At 36.8% G+C, this 23386-nt stretch overlaps 3 protein-coding genes across 4 annotated transcripts in view; 1 reads left to right on the forward strand and 2 right to left on the reverse strand.

Annotated features, from left to right (window-relative positions):
- Positions 1 to 9084, reverse strand: part of LOC127987356 (sialoadhesin-like) — a 35238-nt gene extending 26154 nt beyond the window's left edge. Inside the window, exons 1-5 of the mRNA XM_052589651.1 lie at positions 9054 to 9084; positions 8472 to 8507; positions 7858 to 8130; positions 7636 to 7767; positions 7359 to 7451 (exon numbers count right to left, since the gene is read on the reverse strand). Coding sequence (XP_052445611.1) covers positions 7359 to 7451; positions 7636 to 7767; positions 7858 to 8130; positions 8472 to 8507; positions 9054 to 9084 — 565 coding nt within the window. The remainder of the gene's footprint in view (positions 1 to 7358; positions 7452 to 7635; positions 7768 to 7857; positions 8131 to 8471; positions 8508 to 9053) is intronic.
- The window catches only part of LOC127987351 (NACHT, LRR and PYD domains-containing protein 12-like), a 795441-nt gene that overhangs the window by 146883 nt on the left and 625172 nt on the right, over positions 1 to 23386 (reverse strand). The window lies entirely within an intron of this gene.
- Positions 12850 to 22415, forward strand: si:ch1073-214b20.2 (hepatocyte cell adhesion molecule-like). Its single transcript, XM_052589658.1, has 5 exons — positions 12850 to 12963; positions 13043 to 13375; positions 13496 to 13555; positions 16618 to 16857; positions 22253 to 22415. Exons 1-5 carry the CDS (start codon positions 12918 to 12920, stop codon positions 22357 to 22359), a joined length of 786 nt encoding a protein of 261 aa, XP_052445618.1. The 5' UTR covers positions 12850 to 12917; the 3' UTR covers positions 22360 to 22415.

Consider the following 23386-nt stretch of genomic DNA (forward strand, 5'->3'; position numbering starts at 1 on the left):
ATATAGTGCTTTATATACATAAAAGTGCAGAGTAAGTAAAGCTATGATATACAGAAAGTACAGTGTAGTTGCTATATACGTAGAATATCGATCAGTATATCGAGTATAAACAGAATATAAATATGAATGCAATTCAGGGATCGTATGTACATTATGAACAGAGCAATGAAGGATTATATATACATTATGAATAGCAGGAACGTGAGAACGGCTGGTAATAAATAGTCGAATGAGTGTGCAAAATTATTGTTGAACGATGTATTATACGCAAAAACAGTAGTGCGATGATATTTTTTTTTTTGTAGAAATAGTTTACTGTGCTTGTACATTAACAACTTTAGACAGTTTATGGTGTAATAGCTTTAACCATGTGCAGTTTCTTAGCGTAATGCGATGAGAAAGTGTATGGTTTACAGTTCGCTCTAGCATCCGTTAAACACGGCGAAGTCAAGAAATCTCGCAATTTTAGGGCGAAAGCGTTAGAACAAACATTTGTCTATGCGGTGTTAGGCTATATTGAACTCACGGTCATTATAAAGTTTTGTATGTTTATTTTCATTTCAACATATTAATGAACGCTGTTACAGATTTTGTCTTAGTAACGCGTAATACGACAGTTTTTGTTAAAAGATAAAGATATGGGCTGTTTGAGTAACACCGTCGTCTCCGATGCTCGAAGTTGTCACCGCTTACAGGCACCCCACTAACCTAAACCTGTAACTCTATCATAATTATTAAAAATAACTATAAACTTCATGCGTGATACCTATGTAACTGACTAAAACTAACATGTATGCTAAACAAAACATTTGCGGTGGTGAAAAAAAAAATGAAGTGAATTAATAGATGTCAGAAACTGCTCGCCTCGCGGTTTTCTGAAAGAAGAGCGGGTTATTTAGACGTGACAGCGCAGTTACAGTCGTAGCGCGTTTTCCGGATCAGACTTTAAGCACGATCAATGACTAAAACGGTCAAAATCATCCCGCCTCTCACTTAAATGAACGACTTATCAACAGCGGTTTATTTATTGAAGTACTGTTTAGAGATGCATACGATGAAAATACCACATCCATGACTTTTAATGTCTAACTTTAGTGTAGTAGATGGGTTTGTATTAAGTATAAGAGTCATAACAGAAGATGGTAAGGCTCATTTTAAAAGTCGATGTAGTGGCTATTATTTGTCTTTGTGACACAGGTAGACCAGAAAAAGCTCTAAAGTGTATCACAATCTCAGTTTAAACACTCTCTTGACAATCATTTAATCATCTTGTACTCTATTTTGTTCATGTTTTTGTCTGTTTGACCAAACTCTGAGAATAGTATTTATCTAAAAAACAATGAAAAAGATGCACGGCTGGTGGGCCAGATCAACATTAAAAGTTTTCACAATAGTTTAGAAGAGTGGATTTCACTATTAGGTAATTGTTATTCTGATACACATTTCCTGTATAAAAGACTATATCTATAACCTTTTCAGGTGAATGTAGTGCAATCTTATGGATCTTAAACGTAATCACGTTACAACAAGGCGACATAGTCCCTCTAGCAAATCCGTCAAAAGTGGACAAAGCAGAAAAATCTCAGCGCACGGTAGATGATAATACTTACGACCAAAGGGGAGTATGCATAGGCCTACTCTTTAATGTCAAGCGGCAAATGCTGAAACAATGTGAATACGGTCATCGGCTATATGAACAAGAGCTCTAGATGTAGGGGCGATATTGTCATGCTGTAAAATTCCTGTGAACAGGTAGTGTATGTTTGACCGCAGTCAAAGAAAACTGCAAAACAACTTGTCAACAGATCGGTCGACTATCTCTGGTAAAAATAAATAAATAAATAAAATGATACATGTTAACGAGTCACACATTGACAATTTTTGTCTTATGTGACCATTACAGCTAAAATCACTGAATTATGAAATGCAAAAGTGTTTACGCCATTTTTCTATAACCGTTACAAAAGTGAGAACGTCGTAGTTCTCAAATGTGTTTGTATTACAATGGTAGCCCATCTAACAAATCTGGAGAAGTGGAGAAGCAAAGATGTTTAGCACATACACACGTACACTAGAGATGTTGCTTTATTTGAATCGAAGAAGATGGACGTAGGAACTGATAACATTCTTTAATGTCGTTGTGTCGTGTTTTGTCAAAATAATAGAAAAAAAAAAAAAAAAAGTTCGGGGGAAATGTTTAATAATTTTTCTTAAATGAATAGAATACGCTCACCCCGCTCTCTTTCCCACACGAGAGTTAGCATGAACTTACAGGAGTCTTAAAACATAATGTGAATTGTGTCATCGGCTATCCGAACACGATGACTAAATCTAACGGAGTAATAAAAATATCATTTACAAATCAACATTTAACAAAAAAAAATTATACTTTAACAATTGTATTCTGAATCCTATATGCGTTGTAAACGTTAGTTTTCTTGCTATACCCTCTTTCTTAGTGATTTGGTCACTCAAATACACGAAAGCCCGTCCGAAATCTTGATACGGCTAAATCTCGAGGTGTAAGAAAAATGTCATTTACAAAACATTGGGATTCTTAGATGTGAAACACTCTTGACATGATCTGCTGGCCTGCGCTAAAATAGTCATAAATGTTTTAGCACGGCTATTTACACAAATAGTATGAGAACTGTATATTGTGTCACTCGCATAGAAAATTAATTACCGGTTTATCCGGGTCAAAAGGAAATGATGATAATAGTTGAAACATCCTTAGCTCGTACATTTCTTTCATTTTGAAAATCACAGCTGCCGGTGATTACAGTTTTTTAGTAAACCATTAAACATTACACGATGCCTACAAAATAGTCAAAGCGTATGTTTTCTGTTCTAGGTAAGAACATTTACACCGAATCTTATAGGCCGGGTAAATAATTTGAAAATAGTATTTCTGTCGAATGAGAAAAGTTCAGTTGTGCATTAAAAAAAAAATCTGATGTAGAAATTATGTTTCTGCCAAACACATCCAAAGAGACAGAGTTTTCTACTCGGGTGGATAAATTATATGAAGAGACGATGCCGGTCATCGGGTTATTTAAAAAAAATAAGACGATAGACGGTGTGCCTTGCTTTAGTGACACACAATGTGTTTAAACACTTTTCAAATTGTAGGTGTAATTATTTGACTGACTTTAAGCAAGATGTATATTTGTTATTTTACAGTACGCATGCAATCTACAGGATAGAAGGATGGGGATACAGTAAAATACAACTATAAACTTTAAGAAAAGTTAACTTTCATTACACTATTGTAAAGGGATCTTACAGTAGGCTAAATGAAAAGCACTACGTAAAAAGGCTGAAGGCCAAACAGCTGATGGAAAACACACGTTGGGGGGATACTGTCGGTTAAATATATTGTTTTAAATAAATAATATAATATAAAATATATAAAATAGAGCTACAGCCGTTAGATATACAGGCGATCATTTTTAAATTTTATTTTTGCTTTTAAATGGAGGTATTTTGGGACGGCTAAACAGAGGGCCTGCAAATGTCTTTCCTGTTCTGTGTCTGAAAGTACCGTAGATATGTGAAAGGTTTACGACCGTAGCAAACCACATAATTTACATCTCTAGGATGCGTGGGTCCGCAAAACCCCTTCTTTCCTGAACCATCTTTAATGGCTGAATACGATCGAGGGTCTTTCTTCTAAAAGCTAAAACAACTTCATCTAAACTTCACAGTCTATGCTGTGACAAACAAACAAGCTCCTCAGCATACATTTAAAGCAAAATCAATATTTTAAGTTTTATTTTTAAAAAACATACAGAAAGACTTTGGTTTCATGTTTCATTGTGTGTGTGCGTGTGTGAGAGAGAGAGGGAGAGATAGAGGGAGAGAGTGTGTGTGTGTGTGTGTGTGTGTGTGAGAGAGAGAGAGGGAGAGATAGAGGGAGAGGGAGAGAGATGGTATTAAAAACTTTGAAGATGGTACTAAAAATAAGAACTTTAAAGAATATAAAGTGATTAATGCATGATGCATCTAATACAATATAATCATATATATATATATGAAGAGTTCAGATGCAAAAACCTCTAAATGCCATCTGAAATTTTCATCTAAAATTAGGATTTTTATCAAGCTCCTATGCTTAGGTTGAGTCATTTTACTTTAATGGCAATGTGCAGGTCCTTTTCCAGGCTATTAAAGTGAAATAACTGATCATAAATATAGGAGACAGATAAAAATCCTAATTTTAGATGAAAATTTCAGATGGCATTTAGAGGTTTTTGCATCTGAACTCTTCATATATATATATATATATATATATATATATATATATATATATATATATATATATATATATATGATATGATATAATATGATAGAAATAATTATTTATTATATAATATTATATAATATATTTTAGATAATATATATCATCATTTTGTTGAATTAAGAAACATTTAAACAGATGTAGTGGGGGTAATGATTATTAAAAAACATTACATTAATGTTAGCTTTGAAATAATGTACACCATTGACTTAGATCATGCGGTCTGGAACTCCACCCTCGCCGCGCGGGGTGTGTGTGAAGCAGCCCCTTAGGTCTCACATACATTTCACTACGAGGACCTGTGAGATTCTGTTTATGATTTAATCATTTTATATTATTTTTTTAAGTCGTATTATTTTATTTTGGGGATATTTCATTCATGTTTGGACATCTCTCACCGGTCTAAAAAATGTAAGGGATATATTTTTTTTATATGTATCATCAGAAATGTTTATTTTATATACTATGCTATCACATTTAAAATAAGTTATCTTTTTTTTTTTTTTTTTAAGTTATACTTTTTTTTTTTTTTTTTTTTATTAATTGCTTTAGTAGCCTGATGTCATTATATAATTATTTATTTCCATATTCTTTAACCCCTGGAATCTGAGTGGGTTTTGGGGGGCTGGAGATATTTTGGCAGCCCCCAGACGTTGGTGTTTTTCATTATCCTAAAACGTATTAATGGCTAAAAGTCTGAATATCCTATAATATGTGATCAGCATGATTGTACATGTCTGTAATTTTGAGAAGGCGTCGTTTATGATCAGTTTTTGTTTAAAATATGTTTCAAACGTGTTTGTATATGTTGTATATGTTGAATACATGATTAAAAAATTTATGATAAATTGATTTGCTTTGGTTTAGTAACATGTCTGTTATTGCGATGTGTTTTATAAGTTTGATAAACATGTTTAAAATGTATGTTCCGCTTTAGTAACACGTTGTCATATATAATTTTATTTATATATTGTTTAAAATAGATCGCTTAAAAACTAAATTTCATTAAAAATGTACGTGCATGCAACATTTTATTGTGGTGGTACTGTAGGTGTACGGTTAAAATAAATAATTATACAGCTTTTGAAAAAAAAAAAAAATCTGTTATACTACCGTTTACTACGTTGGTAGGTTTAGGGCTGGTACAATACATATGCCTTGCATATGAATTCCACCGGAGGAAGCCGTTTCACTAAGACCGGTAGACCCGTGCATTCCTAACCGGGAGCGCTTACACGCGATGACAAACGGATTCATAGATGACAAACGGATAACGCGATGGCAAAACGTCGATTTAAGGGAGCAGAATTTTTTTTTTTTTTTTTTTTTTTTTTTTTTTTTTCTGAAATCCTATACATAGCATTGTAGCAGGGAAAGCTAAGCACGCGTCACAGGATGTCGTCATATTTTCAAAATAAAAGTATTTTTTCATACAAAACAGTCTGGCGGTGATTGGGACATTAGACGCGTTGATATTAAGTCAAATAACACATACTTTATAGTGTTAAAATATCTCTATCAGCAGATGACTGCATAATCTGCATAACATGAAGAAAATTAAGGGGATGATATGAAATATGGTTTAAAGATGCCATAGACTGTAAAAATAGCATAACAGGCTTTGATCAATGAATAGTTTTTTAAAAATATCTCTAACGTTACCAGCAGATAAAATAAGACAGCAAAAACTTGAAGAAAATTACAGGAATGAAATGTAATATGGTTTTAAAGGCTTCATAGACTAAAAAAATTAGACCATATTCTTTGTTCTGTTCAATTATATATTTTTTCCCCCGATCCTGGTAAAATGTATATTTTTAGTGATGAACAAAACTATTGTAAATGTTTTGTTTTATATTGTTTGTGAATGTATAATGTGTTTATATTCATTAAAAGAAGAAAATAAGACTTGGAGACGAATGAATGACTGAGAGGGAGAGAGAGGGGCACAAGAGATGCTAGCCGCGCACCAATCGTAATTCATAGGTGAACCGTCAGAAAACTGTCAAAAACATGGTACTCCCTCGTGAGATACAATGGTTTTAATTAAAAAATGGCTTTGAAGATATTATGATTGGTTAGTAAATTCCGACGAGTGTGCACTGTGGCGTGCTAACACAGACGCTGGATCAAAGGTGTGTGAAAATACCTCCTTTCTGCTCTCTAAAAAAATAAAATAAAAAATTGGATCTCGTTTTATCTGAAACAGTCGGTTTCAGTATATTTTTTATACAGTTTAATTTATAACCTTTTTTAAAAGAACAGAATGTTTTTTCAACCTTAGTTAAATTGCTTTATATAAATTATAGAATGTTTTAAATATGAATGTGAAATAACTAAAATGTGTTTTAGATTATATAAATTATATAATGTTTTATATATATATATATAAATGTGAAATAATTAAAATGTGTTTTAGATTATATAAATTATATAATTTTTTATATATATATATAAATGTGAAATAATTAAAATTTGTTTTCAACCTTTAATTGTTTGAGATTATATAAATTATAGGATGTTTTATATATATATAAACGTAGAACACACACGATCCCATTTATACATTGCTCATGAATGTAATGGGAGGGGGAGAAGCCGTATAACCCCCACACACACACACATAACCGTATTACTGTGACTTCAAACAAGCTAACTGACACAGAGTTCAAACAACCTAACTGACGCAAACTTCAAACAACTTCTGTCAAAACCACATGATCGATGCGTGAGGAGTCTTTCATATACCATTATAATTTAAAACTAATTAGGTCAATAGGGTAAAACTTTCTGTCAAAACCGCATGATCGATGCGTGAGGAGTCTCTCATGTACCGTTTAAACTAGCCGTCAAAACCATGATTTAGAACTAACTAGGTCAATAGGGTAAAACTTTCTGTCAAAACCGCATGATCGATGTGTGGAAAGGTCATAGGTTAACCCTTGATCTCATTTTGTCCCGCCCATCCATCATAAGGTTACCGGAAGTTCAACCTGTCAAAAGGTCAAAGTCATAAATCATCATGACAGAAGCAACAGAATACTTACTACTCACATATAAACTCTTGTGTGTTTTAGAGCAGCAGAACTGACGGTGTAGTTTCCTCCAGCTCCTCTGCTGCTGTCTGAGAGCAGCTCATAATGATTGCTGACTGTATAAAAAAGTGAAAAAGTGCAGTCACTTTAAGAAATTAGCAGATATTTTAACATGAGTCTTATAAATAACCTTTGCCGTTATAATCAGAGTATTCAGATTGATTAAATATTTTTAATCTATTTTATTTTTTTATGAAACCAGTTTGTTCAGCTGTTGCTACATGAAGCACGTTATCTTACCTGATGAGAGAGATAGAGTGAACCAGCTGAATGTCCAGCCTGTAGAGGAGCCGTTAACCTCACAGATCAGAGTCACTGGATCTCCTTCAGTCAACCACGACTGTGGAGAAACACTTAAAACTGCTCTGGGAACTGAACGTGAGAAATCTTTCATTAATAACATGTTAAACTTGTGTGTGTTTGTGTGCGTGTGTGTGTATGTGAAGAGATGATCAAACTCACCTGACACCTCCAGTGTAACTTCATCACTGCGGTGCAAGCTGTGTGATCCTCCTGGCTCTGCTCCATCACAGGAGAATTTACCTGCATCAGACTCAGTAACAGAACTGAATGTGTATTCCTGTAGTTTACTGAAAGATTTGTTTGAACCGTCTTTATACCAGCCGTACTGCCAGCGAGTGACTCCTTCATCATTTATGTCACATCTGAGAGTGACTCTCTCTCCTCTGAACACACGTTGAGCAGGTTTGATGGTCACTGTGGCTTTTGGGGTTTCTGAAGAACAGCAACAATTGACAATAAAAATAATGTGCTGTTTTTACTGTATAAACACAGTTACTTGACTGTAAAACACAAATGCTAAATCAGATGAGTCTGAAGTGTTGCTCTCTATAGCTGTTATAAAAGTCATTTATAAAAGATCTGTCAATACACAATTATTGAGATTTTGGAAACGTATAAAAATATATCTGCTGTTTTTGATAAACTGATGTTTCTTGTAACACCTCAGAATTGTCAAAATTAATAATTCAACTCATTAAAATGGTGCATTTATAGTCAACATAATGTGAGTAATTTCTCAACTCTCAGTTGGTTTATACAAGTTATTGACTCACCTTCAGTTTGTCCAGAGTAGATGTTTGAAATCAGCACTAAAACACAAAGAGAAAAACTCATTACAATCTGAGCATTCAGATGATAATTATAAAGATGAACAAATATTAAGATATTGTGTGGGGACTGTATGTGTGTCTAGATAAACATGAAAACTTCTGACGTATTTTATAGATTTGATCACAGCAGAGAACTGTTTCAGGATCTTTAAGACAACAGTCTGATCACGAACAGAAGAATAAAGACAAACTCTTACTAACTGTGTACTTGTGAATATTACAACAACAGTGACAATAACTGCAAAACAAACCAACAGAACTGATTCAGCAGCATTACACATCACAAAACTGAATGAGTGAACAAACACTGATCTACAACACAACAGAGTGCATTTCTCTTTCACAAACAGCACTAACTGCACACTTCCTCTCTCAAACTCATCCTTCACTATTATATCATGGACTAGAGCTGGATCTGAAACTCTGAGAGCAGCAAGAAAAGACATACATCTAGGAACACTAAAAGACTTGATCATTCACATAATATAATAGCAATTCCACTGAAACACATAAAATAATACTCACAGAGCACAAGAGGAAGTTGACTGAGCTCCATACTGACTGAATGATGACAGACGGTGAAAGACACAGACTGTGTTAAAGATTCAAGACTTCCTGAAACCTGCGCTCAGATCTTTAGAGATATCACGACTTTTTAAAGACATACAAATATACCTCATGTGTTACAGAAGATCTTTCGATAATGTTGATAATCCTGTAACATGTTTTCAAAAATGTCACAATGACTTGCAAGCACGTTTTCTACAGAAATGTTGTCGTGACCCATTCAATATTAAATGGAACAGGGTTTATTTGGCATTATGAAAAGTTGTATTTTAGTGTGTTAAATGAACGAGAAATGAAGCAATATTTTGACGGCTCTTTATTGTAATGATGGTATTAGCTGTAGTTATAATTATGTATTTACATGAAAATAAAATATACAGTTGGTACTCTTCTCTCAGTGGTGCATGTGAGAACAAACCAAGCCACAACTATGATCTCACATATTTATATATTTATATTCTGTCAGGCCTCTGACACTGTTGGTGCTGAGTCTGACACTGATATGTTTGTACCTGTAAATTGACACACAATGATTATAATTCCAGTTTATCTTAATGAATCCACCTTCTTAATTTGAAAAGGAAGAAATGCGGTGTTTACTGGTCACTGTATGTTTCACACTGTTTACTGAGTAGTGACACTCAGTCTGTAAAAACTGTAGCAAATCTCAAGAAAGCAACCATTTTTTGATTTTTTCTTATAAATATGTTTTAGAAAGATATAGCCGACATCAGACATGCATCAATGTTTAACTGAGACAATGATGTAAAAGAGGAAGTACAGAAGAAAGAATAAACAGCTTGGATTAACTTAGACGCATTACTAATAACTTATTTTAATAGTGCCATGATACCAAGTAAACCAAAAGATCAGTGGTTCTCAGATCTTGTTTTATTAGTGCTTACAGAATAAGAAATATTGTTCCAAAGTGCAAAATACTTAATTGACATGTAAAACCTGATTGACTACAGTAAGAGATCATGGTTCATTTGTTTGTACTTTGACACTGAAACAATGTTTAAGAAAGCATCTGTTCCAGAATATTTTAAAAGGCACTGTTTCTTTAATTACAAAAATGAAACATGAACAGTTCAAAATCAGAAAAACCTACAATGGATCTGCTACAAATCAGTGATACAAGTCAGAAGACTTACATTAAGAAATGATTAATATACACGTTTATAAATTACATTGTGGATTTATATGCTTATAATTTGTGAAAACAAACAAGAGGCTACATAGCATTGCTATACTGAGACTTACATTAGGACTGAACTGCTTTATGATGTGTGTGATTGACTGTGTGTTGTTATGCTAATGACACACAGCTCTACTTTTAACATCAAACAGCTGATCGCACAACAGCTACACAAATCTCTGACTGCCTGATGGATATTTCAGCATTAAAACTCAGTCTAGGGAATCTGACAGGAACATGTCTTGAGGGTTCACAGATTCAATGATGAATGAAGGAGAAAATATCACCCCTAAATGAAAAAGTTAATTTTTGTCAATACTGTAAACCAACCATCACACAAAATATGAAGAATATGAGTCAGCTGACAAAAAGTACTTATAATTTCATAGTGTGGACTCAATAAATTAATTTCAAATTTAATCCAAAATATTTTTTTCTTTTTAAGTAATAATAATAAACCCTGACTACGCCACCTTGGGACTTTCACCCAAAGAAGCTCAAACTTTGCAGAGGTCCCCTGTTCAGTGCCAAGCAAAACATGGAGATACAGATACTGTCATCTCTTATTAAAGTAGCATAAAATCAATAGAAACGTCAACTCAGAAAAGCTTATTCAAAATGTAATGGAGCTGCGGCCTAAATTACAGGGAAGATTCTACTAAAAAGGACTCTTAGTCTACATAACACACTCGTTGTCATGGTAGGAAATCCAGTGTTTCCTCCGTGTCATGTTTTGTGGTTGTCTTTGTACTTACGTTGTCTCCATGTGCTCGTTTAGTTGATTGTGGTCACCTGGGTGTTGATTGTCTCGCTCCAGCTGATCCTCATCACCCCTCAGCTACATATACTCACCTCGCTCTCTCTCTGTTGTCAGATCCTCACTCATGTTGCAGTCTCCCTGTTGGATTACCGTCTCCCGTGTTAGTGTTGTCGTGTGAGTGTTCCGGTCACTTCCTGGTTTCATCCATTGACCGACCACACCGTCACCACCGACTTCACCATCCAGCACTTCTCACGCCACTGTAGACCTTCCGTCACCATTGCCCACATCCTGGACTGTGCCTTCATCTTTCAGTTTCGCTGTATTTTCTACCATCAATAAACTACCATTCTAATTACCTGCAATTGCTTCCTCCTCTCTTACGAGCCGTCACACTCGTATACTAAAATTAAGACCCCAGTGCACACCAAAAGCCCTCAATGAAGAAACACCACCAACTAAAGAGGAAGTCATCGACCCTGGACAAAGAAAGGCTAGCAGCTACTAAAGAAACACACACACACGCACTCACACACACACAGAGAGAGAGAAATGAACACACGTTTACTTCTATCCCGTACAGCCTTGTTTTCATTCCTGTCAAAAATTCAATATAGTGGGTTACCCTGTCAAATGTCTATAATGACATATTGTACTAAATAAATATAATAGAAATGTCCACATTTATTAAATATGTGTATTATTAATATTAATTTAGGACTAATTGGGAATTCACAGATTGAGAAACAATTTATATTTTACATATATTTAGGGGTAAAATAATTTGTTTTCTACATCTGACCTTTGACCTTGTTTTTAGGATTCCGTCATTTATAGCTGACTTTGTCCCATTAGCATTAATTATTTTTTTGTCAAACTGATTGAAACTTCACACACAATCAAATGCTTCTTCACTCTCTGAAAAGAAGGGAAAAGTGTGTACTGAGATCTCCAGGCTGCAGTTATACCCTTCTCAATTTTTGAAGGCAGCATAGTTGTGTCATTTGCAATCCTGTGCTTTCAATTCTGTGACATTTGAGATGAAATGTAAAGTGATGTCTAAAATGTTTTTGTGTAGATACAGGTTTTTGACAACGTTTTCCAATTAGTATTCTAGCAAGAAACTATTGTAGTAATTATAAATATTAAACAAATGCATTTTCATGACTTGACCAGTAGATGGCAGCAGAAAGCCAGTCACAATCAGAATATTTAGGAGGTTATCAGACACACCATCATTGTTTCTAACAATCAGAGTTCAGACCCAGGAGCGAGTTTCACTCAACCTGAACACCTGAGGAGATTGTTTCAAGTGTTTCTCCTCCGCATAATTACACTGGCCTGTAAAAACTATGATATTTACATTCACTGTATGAAACAATTACACCTTTTTAGGGTAAAATAAAGTAGAAGAGATAATTCGTTCATAAATAATAAATCTTTACTCGTTGCTAGAGCACTTAACAACAGTGTGTGACTCTCAGAGGAGAGGACTTGTGTGATTTTGAGTGTACAGAGCTGAACTTCCTCCTGCTTTATACTAGCACAACTTCTCACATTTCTACGACAATCATCTCTCCTGAGTGAAACCAGAAATATGATTTATGTGTATAAAGTATTTGCTGTGTGTATAATATACTGTGAGCGCTGGTCATAGATGAACAGAGCAGCAGATCAATCTAATTTTTATTTAGATCATAAGTGTGTAAAGGGATGTGGTTTGTGGCCAGAAACACAACTGCTGCTGTTTATGTGTAGATGAAGGACACTTCACATAAAAACTCAAGACATCATGGACATGTGATCAAAAGATTGTGTTTTAAACCTGGGCGGACGGTAAATGTTTTAAGTGCACTGAAGGAAAATGCTCGTCAGTAATCGGTTATCTTTAATTCTGCTCTTTTTCTGTGGTGAGTCAGACTTCAGTTTGTCTTCTGTTTGTCTTTGTTTCTTATTAAAAGACAACTTCATGCCGCTCTTGTTCTCCAGGTGTGTTTGGTGTGGAGACAGATGAAATCAAGATGATATCAGTGAAGACGGGAGATTGTGTAGTATTACATACTGGTGTTCGTGAGATTAACAGAGAAAAGCAGATACTGTGGCTGTTTGGAGCTGAGGATCCAGATACTCTCATTGCTGAAATCTACAAGCTGAGCATCTCTATATATGACACTTATGAGGGACTTAAAGACAGACTGCAGATGGACCAGCAGACGGGATCTCTCACCATCAGAAACATCACAACCAGTCACTCTGGACTTTATACGGCACAGATTATGAACTCAGTGACCACATTTAAAAGATTCAGTGTTATGGTTTATGGTGAGTCACACTATCAGTTTCAATCGTTCCTCTTATATACTGGAAAATGCTCTAAATGCTGCATTTATTTGTGTTTTTGAGAAAGAATATATTAAGATTTATTTCCCTGTTATTTTAAAGGCCCTGTCTCGTTGCCTGTCATTGAGAGCAGCTCACAGGTCAGCGAGTGTCTGATATCTGGTGAGTAACACAAGAAAATACACCAGATATTGATGCAATAGTATACTATTCAGATGATCCTGCATTGTGTGTATTTTCAGTTGATTATTCACTACTCTTTACTTAAATGTAATACATATTAAATATATTCCCTTCTCATGTTTTGATTGTATTAATATTATTACTAAATAATGATGTTTGTTTCATCTTCTGAATTTGGCTCTGTCTGTCATTTACTGTTTGACCAGTACAGAGTTTAACAAACACTCACACACTCCTGGAGGTGTGTGTTAAAGTAACTAAATTAACTGCATATTAGCTCCAAAGGGAAAAGTACAATGTAGCAATCAACTAATCTGTTCATCCACTCAATATGAATTGTAATTTTATAACACTTAGAAATGTTATTTTGATGGCCACAGAAAATCAGAAAGATCAGCTCTTTAAAGAAACTTTGTTTGCAAGCCGTGAACACAGAAATCAAACTCATGATATTGTGCAGAAAAGATTTATTGACTAAAACACTGACACATAACTAGTCTACACACACACAAACACACACTCACCCAGAAATATGGAACAAGGGGAAGTGAAAGTATGAAACTGTTATATAAACGAGAAGAATACAGATGTGAGAAGAGTACGAGTCAGTTTAACACTTGAACACAAACCATCAGTGCTTTTGTAACAAAGAGACCACAGCTTCTGCTAAACCTGTGTTTAGTTTTAGTCTTCAATCTTCTCCCCACAAACAATAACTAATGGCCTTTTAAGTTCTGGCAAAATCATACCTCATGAGTTTGTCTTGACCAATGAAAATAGTGTAATTTTGGAGGGAAGAAGTTTCATTGGTTAAAAGCTGACTAATTTACATGATCAGAGTGGGCTGACAGTTTGGTGTCGCTTTTTATCTTTTCATTAAGAGTCTTGTTGAAAGATGTCTAATAGCCCATTATTCTAGAAATTAAGAGATTAACATTTTGATATGAAACGCGAAATCGAATAATCAACTTATATTATATTTATCTGTCTGAAAACAAAACATGGTTCACCACCTGAATAAATAATATGTTGAACTTGGTCCATTTATGAATATGATTGAGTCTAGATCTATATCTAGATGGTTGTTTTATGTTGTGTTTTGGGCTCATTTGAATAGCATATTCAATATTTTATACAATATACACTCACCTAAAGGATTATTAGGAACACCATACTAATACTGTGTTTGACCCCCTTTCATCTTCAGAACTGCCTTAATTCTACGTGGCATTGATTCAACAAGGTGCTGAAAGCATTCTTAAGAGATGTTGGCCCATATTGATAGGATCACATCTTTCAGTAGAAGGAGATTTGTGGGATGCACATCCTGGGCACGAAGCTCCCGTTCCACCACATCCCAAAGATGCTCTATTGGGTTGAGATCTGGTGACTGTGGGGGCCATTTTAGTACAGTGAACTCATTGTCATGTTCAAGAAACCAATTTGAAATGATTCGAGCTTTGTGACATGGTGCATTATCCTGCTGGAAGTAGCCATCAGAGGATGGGTACATGGTGGTCATAAAGAGATGGACATGGTCAGAAACAATGCTCAGGTAGGCCGTGGCATTTAAACGATGCCCAATTGGCACAAAGGGGCCTAAAGTGTGCCAAGAAAACATCCCCCACACCATTACACCACCACCAGCAGCCTGCACAGTGGTAACAAGGCATGATGGATCCATGTTCTCATTCTGTTTACGCCAAATTCTGACTCTACCATCTGAATGTCTCAACAGAAATCAAAACTCAGACCAGACAACATTTTTCCAGTCTTCAACTGTCCAATTTTGGTGAGCTCATGCAAATTGTAGCCTTTTTTCCTATTAGTAGTGGAGATGAGTGGTACCCGGTGGGGTCTTCTGCTGTTGTAGCCCATCCGCCTCAAGGTTGTGCGTGTTGTGGCTTCACAAATGCTTTGCTGCATACCTCGGTTGTAACAAGTGGTTATTTCAGTCAAAGTTGCTCTTCTATCAGCTTGAATCATTCGCCCATTCTCCTTTGACCTCTAGCATCAACAAGGCATTTTGACCACAGGACTGCCGCATACTGGATGTTTTTCTCTTTTCACACCATTCTTTGTAAACCCTAGAAATGGTTGAACGTGAAAATCCCAGTAACTGAGCAGATTGTGAAATACTCAGACCGGCCCGTCAGGCACCAACAACCATGCCACGCTCAAAATTGCTTAAATCACCTTTCTTTCCCATTCTGACATTCAGTTTGGAGTTCAGGAGATTGTCTTGACCAGGACCACACCCCTAAATGCATTGAAGTAACGGCCATGTGATTGGTTGATTAGATAATTGCGTTAATGAGAAATTGAACAGGTGTTCCTAATAATCCTTTAGGTGAGTGTTTTATACTGTTATATTCTGCTAGTTTGAGACCTTTTCAACTTTATATGACACAGACATTTTCATCTCAGTATTGTAAAACAATGTACTTTAGTTTGAGAGTATTAAGGTTCACTCTTTCATCAAGTTCCTCTCAATAAAATGTCTGACTTCACTGCTGAAGCATACGATTCAACATATATATAATGTGAGATTAGAATAAATGTGTCCCAAAGCATCATATGCTGAAAACAGTATGTCTAAAGTCCCTGTTTGGTCTATTATTTACATTAGATTTCCTAAGTGTGGATCTGTTCACACCCCAACTAAATCACGGATAAAAAGAAATATAAACATGATGGAGTTGCAAGAGATGGACAGTTTAGAAGAGATGCCCTGAAAGTGGTTTGATGCACAAAAGTATCTTCTTTTAGTGTATGGTATAAGTATAGAAGTCTTTATGTACTCAGCTTGTGTGTGAGTTAGCTCAGGGTTACTAAAAGAAGATCGACTGGACTCTTCACAGCTGTTTAGCCAAAGTAAGCAAGGTTCAGGGTTTATGTGACGGTAAGTTAAACTTACTTTCTGAAGCACAACCCTGATTGAACGGTAGGATTTGTTTGATAGCATGATGACTCAAAGTCAGTCTCTCTTCTTCATTATTCTCTAGTGTTGCCGAAATGTGCAGCTGCTTGTTTTGTTCCAGATGGAGGGTTTTCTTCTGCAGTGATGTGTTCAGCTGAGAATGGACCAGAAGTCTCTCTGTCATGGTTTAAAGGGAGAGAACGACTGAATCAGACCAGCAGTCCTGACCTCAGCGTCACTCTGTCTCTCCCGCTGGAGATAAAAGACAGAAATAATGACGTCTTTCATTGTGTGGCTGCTAATCCAGTCAGCAACAAGACGACACAATTCAGCTTCCAGGAACACTGTCCGCTAAATACAGGTTAAGTTCAATACCACACATCTCTTAATGTCATTCATGTTTTGTGTTCGCCAACAAAAGTAATGAATTACCTTTGATTATACAGATATGAATGCAAATTAATTAAAGCCCAATATGACAATTCTGTCATTAATTATTCACCCTCATGTTGTTCTAAACATGTGAGACATCCATTCATCTTTGAAACACAAATTAAGATATTTTGGATGGAGTTTGAGAGCTCTCTGTAGACAGCAGTGTAATTAACACGATCAACAACCCGAAACTTAGCAAGGAGATCGTTAAAATAATCCACATGATATCAGAGGTTCAACCTTAATTTTACAAAGCTACTAGTGTAGGCAAAGACAAAAAATGACTTGATTCAACAACTTGTCTCCTCCACTCCATTTTGGAGAGAATCCACGTATGCTCTTCTGCGTTTATTTACGCTTTAATTAGAATGAAAACTATGTATCTGTGTCGAACGGCTGATGTCAAATGGATTACTTTAACAATCTCCTTGCTTTCATCAAAAATATCTTAATTTGTGTTTCAAATATGAACATTTTGGAGTGAAGTAGCCCTTTAACTCTTCTCTAAATGTACAGTACTTCATTCTGGTTTTATTTGGTGCAGTGTTCATCAAATAAACATTACAAAATAATAATGACAGTGGAATTTCAGTTATGAAGATCAAATTTACAAAATCTGAATGACTTGACAAGGGTTAAACAGTGGTGAGCTGATGACTGGGTCAGAGCATCTCAAGTGTTCACAGTAAGAAGGATAACTGGTGATCAGCATCAGGGTTACTGGGGCCCAAAAGCTCATTGATGCACGTGGTGACTGAGGACTAAGGTTGGGTACTGTACCAATATGCACCGAACCGGATAAGAATGCAGATTTCGGTGCCTCTTAAATGCCTGCGCGATCGATTGAAATATTTGTCCTGGTTCTCAGAAATGTACACAAGAAGCATGCGTGTCACTAGGCTTTTTTAGTGGGGCTATAGCATTTAGCTTCATAAACTGCACTCAAATTCGCCATCGCCTCAGAGTCAGTACCCTTAAATTTCATCTGAAAACGGCAGCAGACCGGTCTCCTCGCCGTCTTTTAGTGCGCTCTTCAATCTGCAGACCGTATCTGTGCAGTTCTTTGTCATAAACACAGTTCACAAAAGGTCACGAGGGAGCAATTGGTTTCCCATCTACTGTAAAGTTTTTGCTTGTCACTGCTCATCACACCACAGCTGTTTCCTCCAGGGACAATCGAGCCCAAGTATGAACGCATACCTTAATTACACTTATTTAAATATACTTAATTTAATTATACGTACTTTATACATACACTACTGTGAAAAAGTCACATTAGTATTTTCACCCAAAAGAATGGTGTTCGGCCAGTAATTTATATATTTTGTGTCAGTATAAAATATCAGTTTACATTTCCAAACATTCATTTTGCAATTATCAGACTGCTTGTGCATTCAAAATCGCACTAGATTATCATTAAAATTAATGGCATCTGTGAAAGAGATGGCAGCAGATGCTCTGTGTGAAGAGAGCCGATCAGTGTTGTGCTCTGGACAATGTTTTGCTGGGAAACCTTGAATCCTGAGATCCACATGGATGTGACTTTGACACATAAACCTACCTAAAGATTGCTGTAGACCATATTCTCCCCTTCACACTGAGAAAGTTGTTCAATAACAGTTTGAGGAACATGGTTTCAAAGGTTCAAAGTTTCTGACTGAGCATCTACTGTATGTAATGAATCTGATCTGTAGAGGACAGGACTTAGATGATCTTCTGTTAATGTGCCAGACACTAAAGAACATGTTCAGAGGTCTTATGAGTCCCTGTCTCAACACATCAGAGCTGTACGGGAGCACGAGGGAGACCTTCACAATATTAGGCAGGAGTTTTAAACTGTTGTTAGTCACTGTTCTTTGTTTGAGGTCAGAAACTAGAAAACCATTTGTACTATTCTGTGTTTTAATCTCCTCATGCAGAGCCAGTAACTGTATCTTTGGTTCGAGAGAAACAGAAAAAACTGTCTTGCTCTGAACACTTGGTTTATTGAACTGCCCCTTTCCCTTCTGTGCTGTCTGTCACATGTCATGAGAGGAGCCGCCAGCCTTAAAGGGACATACCACAACTCTACATCCCCCCTCTTTTAGTATACGGATGAATACTTAGTATAATACCAGATGAAAAATTACAAAAAATACAAAATTAAGCAGAATAAAGTATAACCCATAACATAACCTGGTTACCATTTATGAGGTAATAAAAGCATAACACCTTTCAATCAGGTCATAACATAGTCCTTGTAACATTGGTTAGGACGGCTGACTCTTCCAGAACGAGTCACCACTGAATGTTTGCCCTCTGTGTCAGTGTAACAATCCACTTTAGGGGACAGTGGCTGCCGCACGGGTTCCTCAGTATTGGATGGTGTTGCAACTGTCTCAGTTTGAGTCACCACAGGGAGATCATCTTCAAAGTCAGCTGGAGATGATACATGGAGGAGATGCCGTCTGTTCCTGATGTACTTGACACCTTGTGAAGCCACAATGTTATTTGGTTGCTGGGAAGGGGAAAGCACAGTTGCTAACATGTCAAAACCACGTGCTGTCTGGATCCTGAGAAGTTTGCCCTGGGTTTAGTGCAGGGAGCTGATGGGCATTTCTGTCATAATAGTCATTTCCCCTCAGTCGCTGTTTTGTGATGGTGTCTTTTACATTTGTGTGAACAACAGGCCGAAGCATTGCCTTGGTCACTGGGAGGAAGTTCCTCGTTTGTCTGGAAAGAAGGCTTTGTGAAGGGGATGGTCAGCCATCACGGGGAAGATTACAAACATGGAGAAGAGCAGCACGGATGTCAGTATGATTGCGATAGCATTTTTCCTGAAGATGTTTGGCAGATCTAACTGCACGCTCAGCCAGTCCACTGGATTGGGGATAGTGAGGGCTACTGCGAATATGATCAGTCCCATTTGTGTCCAAAATCGTCAAAATCCTTGCACAAGAACTGAGAAGCATTATCAGTCATTAAAGTGTGCGGGACACCATGTACTGCAAAATGTCTTTTCAGTTTTTTTGCGATAACTGTGATGCTTCTCTTGTCAGTAAGGTGATCCAGCTCAAACCAGCCAGAGAATGAATCCACAAGGACTGGATGTGGCTTTCCATGCCAATCAAAGGTCAGCAGCCGTGAAAGACCAGGGAAGATCCAGGACTTCGTGGAGCTGCAGTGTTCTTTTGTCTGATGGGGTTTGAGTGCACTGCAGGATGCGTAACAATATATCTCAGCATCAGTATCACTGTACATCGATGGCAAATACATCAGTTCCTTAGCCCTGCGCTTTGTTGCTGTAATTTCTGGATGACCCTGATGTAACTGGCCCACATAAAACATCTGCAGTCCAGGTGGGATAATCAATCTCTTCCTACGGAGCAGAAAGCCATCCTGAATGGTAAACTCTTCTCTCATTGAAAAGAAGCAAGGAATATGGAGTACTTTGGAGGTGGCTGGCAAGCCATTTCTAATCATGTCAGAAAGCTGTTGGCATGTGACATCTTTTTGCACAGCAGCCCTGAGTTCATCTACACGACGGGAAGATAGTACCTGGAAAGTCATGACCTCCAGCTGGTCATCAGTGAGTTTGGGTCTGTTGTGGAGAGTTGGGCCTGGGACAAACCATCAGCCACAAACAGCTCCTTACCATATTTGAAGATGACATCCAGGTGATATCGATGCAGTTTCATCATCATACCCTGTACGTGGGGTGAGGCAGTTTGGAGTGGCTTCTTCAGTATGGTTATCAAGGGCACAATAGAAAAGATCTCTGCATTCACGTACCTCTGGTGCCTCATTATGCAGCATGTGTACATCAGGTCCCATTTGGATGAGTCCCATAGCGGTGCTAGCCCTGTAGGCCAAGAAGGTGTTTTACATCACAATCCACCACACGAAATTGAAATTCCCCACGGACGCATTGCAACACTGTTGTTCCCTCAGTGTCGATTGTCTCTCCTCCATAGGCTACCAGATTGATTTTCTCTGCTATGTTAGTAGGGTTGGTGTGATTCAAACTTTTCAGCATCCGTTTTGAGATAACATTGCATTTGGCGGCTGTCTCAACCTTGACTTTGAGTTGGCCATTTCCATTTTTTAAGTTCAGCGTTGTGAAAATTTCACCCTTTTGACTAGATAGCTCAACAGGGTCACAGAAAAAAGTGTCCTGCATATTTTCTTCAGGTTGTGCATCCAGCTCATGTATTATATCTCTTAGCTGGGTCCTGGGCTAATATAATGTTTAAGCACTTCTTGCTGTGTTGGTGCTGAGCTACAGCATCTCTCAAAGTGGTTCAGTTTACCACAGTTGTTGCAGTGTTAGTTGTATGTGTAGCATTTGTTATTTTCTGAAGGATGTTGGCCATTACAGTTTGAGCAACATGTTTTTTTGCAGAGCACATACCTCTGTGTCTTTTCTCAGCGGTTTCAGGCTTCTCTCGGACTGTTCATGCAGCAAACATATGTTAACAGCCAAATCCAGGGTGAGTTTTTTTTTCACGGAGTAACTGTTGGTTAACGGTGTCATTTTCTATACCTCAAGCTATGCGGTCTCTAAAGAGTTCATCTTGCAGTGATCTGAATACACAATTATGTGCCAGAAATTTCAAAGTGAAAACGTATGCTTGCACAGATTCACCTGGTTTTTGAAAAGTGGTATTAAACGCTTGTCTGTCCATGATGACTTTTTTTGCAGGTAAGCACAATTCAGCAAATTAAGCTAGAAGTACCTCTGGATCCTCATGATCTTCATTTTCATCATAAACAAATGTTTCAGACTTGTCACCCGCTTCAGGACCAGCGAGGTTTAACAATGTGTAGGCTTGTACTTTCTTTGATTTATCTGACAGGCCAGCATAGCAGTATACGCACCATTCCTTTTCAAACTTTGTCCCTGGGCCATTTTATCCCACTTCTGACACCATGTCTTTTGGTTAAACAAACAATATACATTGTAATATACTGCCAAATATAATGCAATATATTACATAATACATTTCTATATATTTTTCATGATACATCTCCAGTGGTTTAATACAAACAATGACTTGTGTATCTACCTTTTTTCCTAAAGCAAGCCTACTGCATTTCTACTCTAAACAATGCTGTGGTAAAAACAACCTGACTTGGGTTATTTGGCAACCACAAAAACAGCCCAGCAGGCTCAACCCAGTGGTTTGAGTAGAATATTTTGGTTCGAGAGAAACACAAAAAAACGTCTGGCTCTGAAACCGCCCCTTTCCCTTCCGTGCTGTCTGTCACACGTCATGAGAGGAGCCGCCAGCCTTAAAGGGACATACCACATAATTCTACAGTAACCTTTTTTGTTTCCACAGATTCCAGTCACTCCTGTGGTTTTACTGAAGCTGTGATCCGATTGGTCATCTCTGCTCTGGTGGGCGTGGCTACTGTTGCTATGCTGTTTTATGATGTCAGATCTTGAAAGAAGTAGACAACAGTCCCTAAATGTCCCAGTGAAATATAAAGTAAATAAACATGTCACAGTATCTGAAGTCATATTTCTCTGATTTTTTGCTGATTTGTGGATGTGATTCAAATGTGAATTAAAATTGTACAGGAGAGTATAAACATCATTAAACCGAAATCTATGACCTGAACTATTATCCACAATGATGTGATGTTATGAATATTTTTTGCCTTGCAAATCAGGATTATTATACACTTCCTCTTTCTCCAACAACAGTGTCTCCCGAACTATAGTACAGAAACATTTAACATATAACTTTTCATAACCAATATTTACCAGATATAACCTAAAGACACAGGCAATAACTTCAAGACCAAGACAAAAAGATTGAATCTCGTGTTTGGTGGTAACATAACACAACAACAGATTTATAAGCTATTTTTTTGACCAGGAAAAGCACAAGTGTTATAGTGTTTTGAACATAACACAAGGGTTAAAATCTCAGTAATGAACACACATGACCAGCAGACATGGTTAATAAACACAGCATTTCACAAAAGCAAGAAATAAAGACAACTCACAGCCACAAAGTGTGTATGCACACACACACACACGCACAAACATGATCTATTGTACACACATCTTTCCATTTCTAATATGTAAATCTAACCAGTCAAGCTGGTTCAGTCACCCACATGGAAAAAACCTATATAAACATGCACAGACGTGTACATCACAAGTTTCACTTCGTTCTCATTCATGAACTTCAGCTGTGAGCTCCAAAATCATGGATTATCTTGTCTTCATGGAGAATGACTGTGTAGGAGAACTAGGATTGACCAGCAGAAGAGATGAACCAGGATAAACTGAAGACTACAGGTGATGCCTCAGATCACTCACTTAATCAGAGAAAATATGCATGTTTACTATTAATGCTGGCCAAATGTTCAGTATTAAGAGTGTATTGATGTCTGAACTTAATTTCCCTTCAGTCAAAGTCAGACTGAACAAGGATTATTGTTTGCTTTTCATGATACATCTC

Source organism: Carassius gibelio, chromosome B22 (assembly GCF_023724105.1).
Source record: "Carassius gibelio isolate Cgi1373 ecotype wild population from Czech Republic chromosome B22, carGib1.2-hapl.c, whole genome shotgun sequence".
Taxonomy (NCBI): domain Eukaryota; kingdom Metazoa; phylum Chordata; class Actinopteri; order Cypriniformes; family Cyprinidae; genus Carassius; species Carassius gibelio.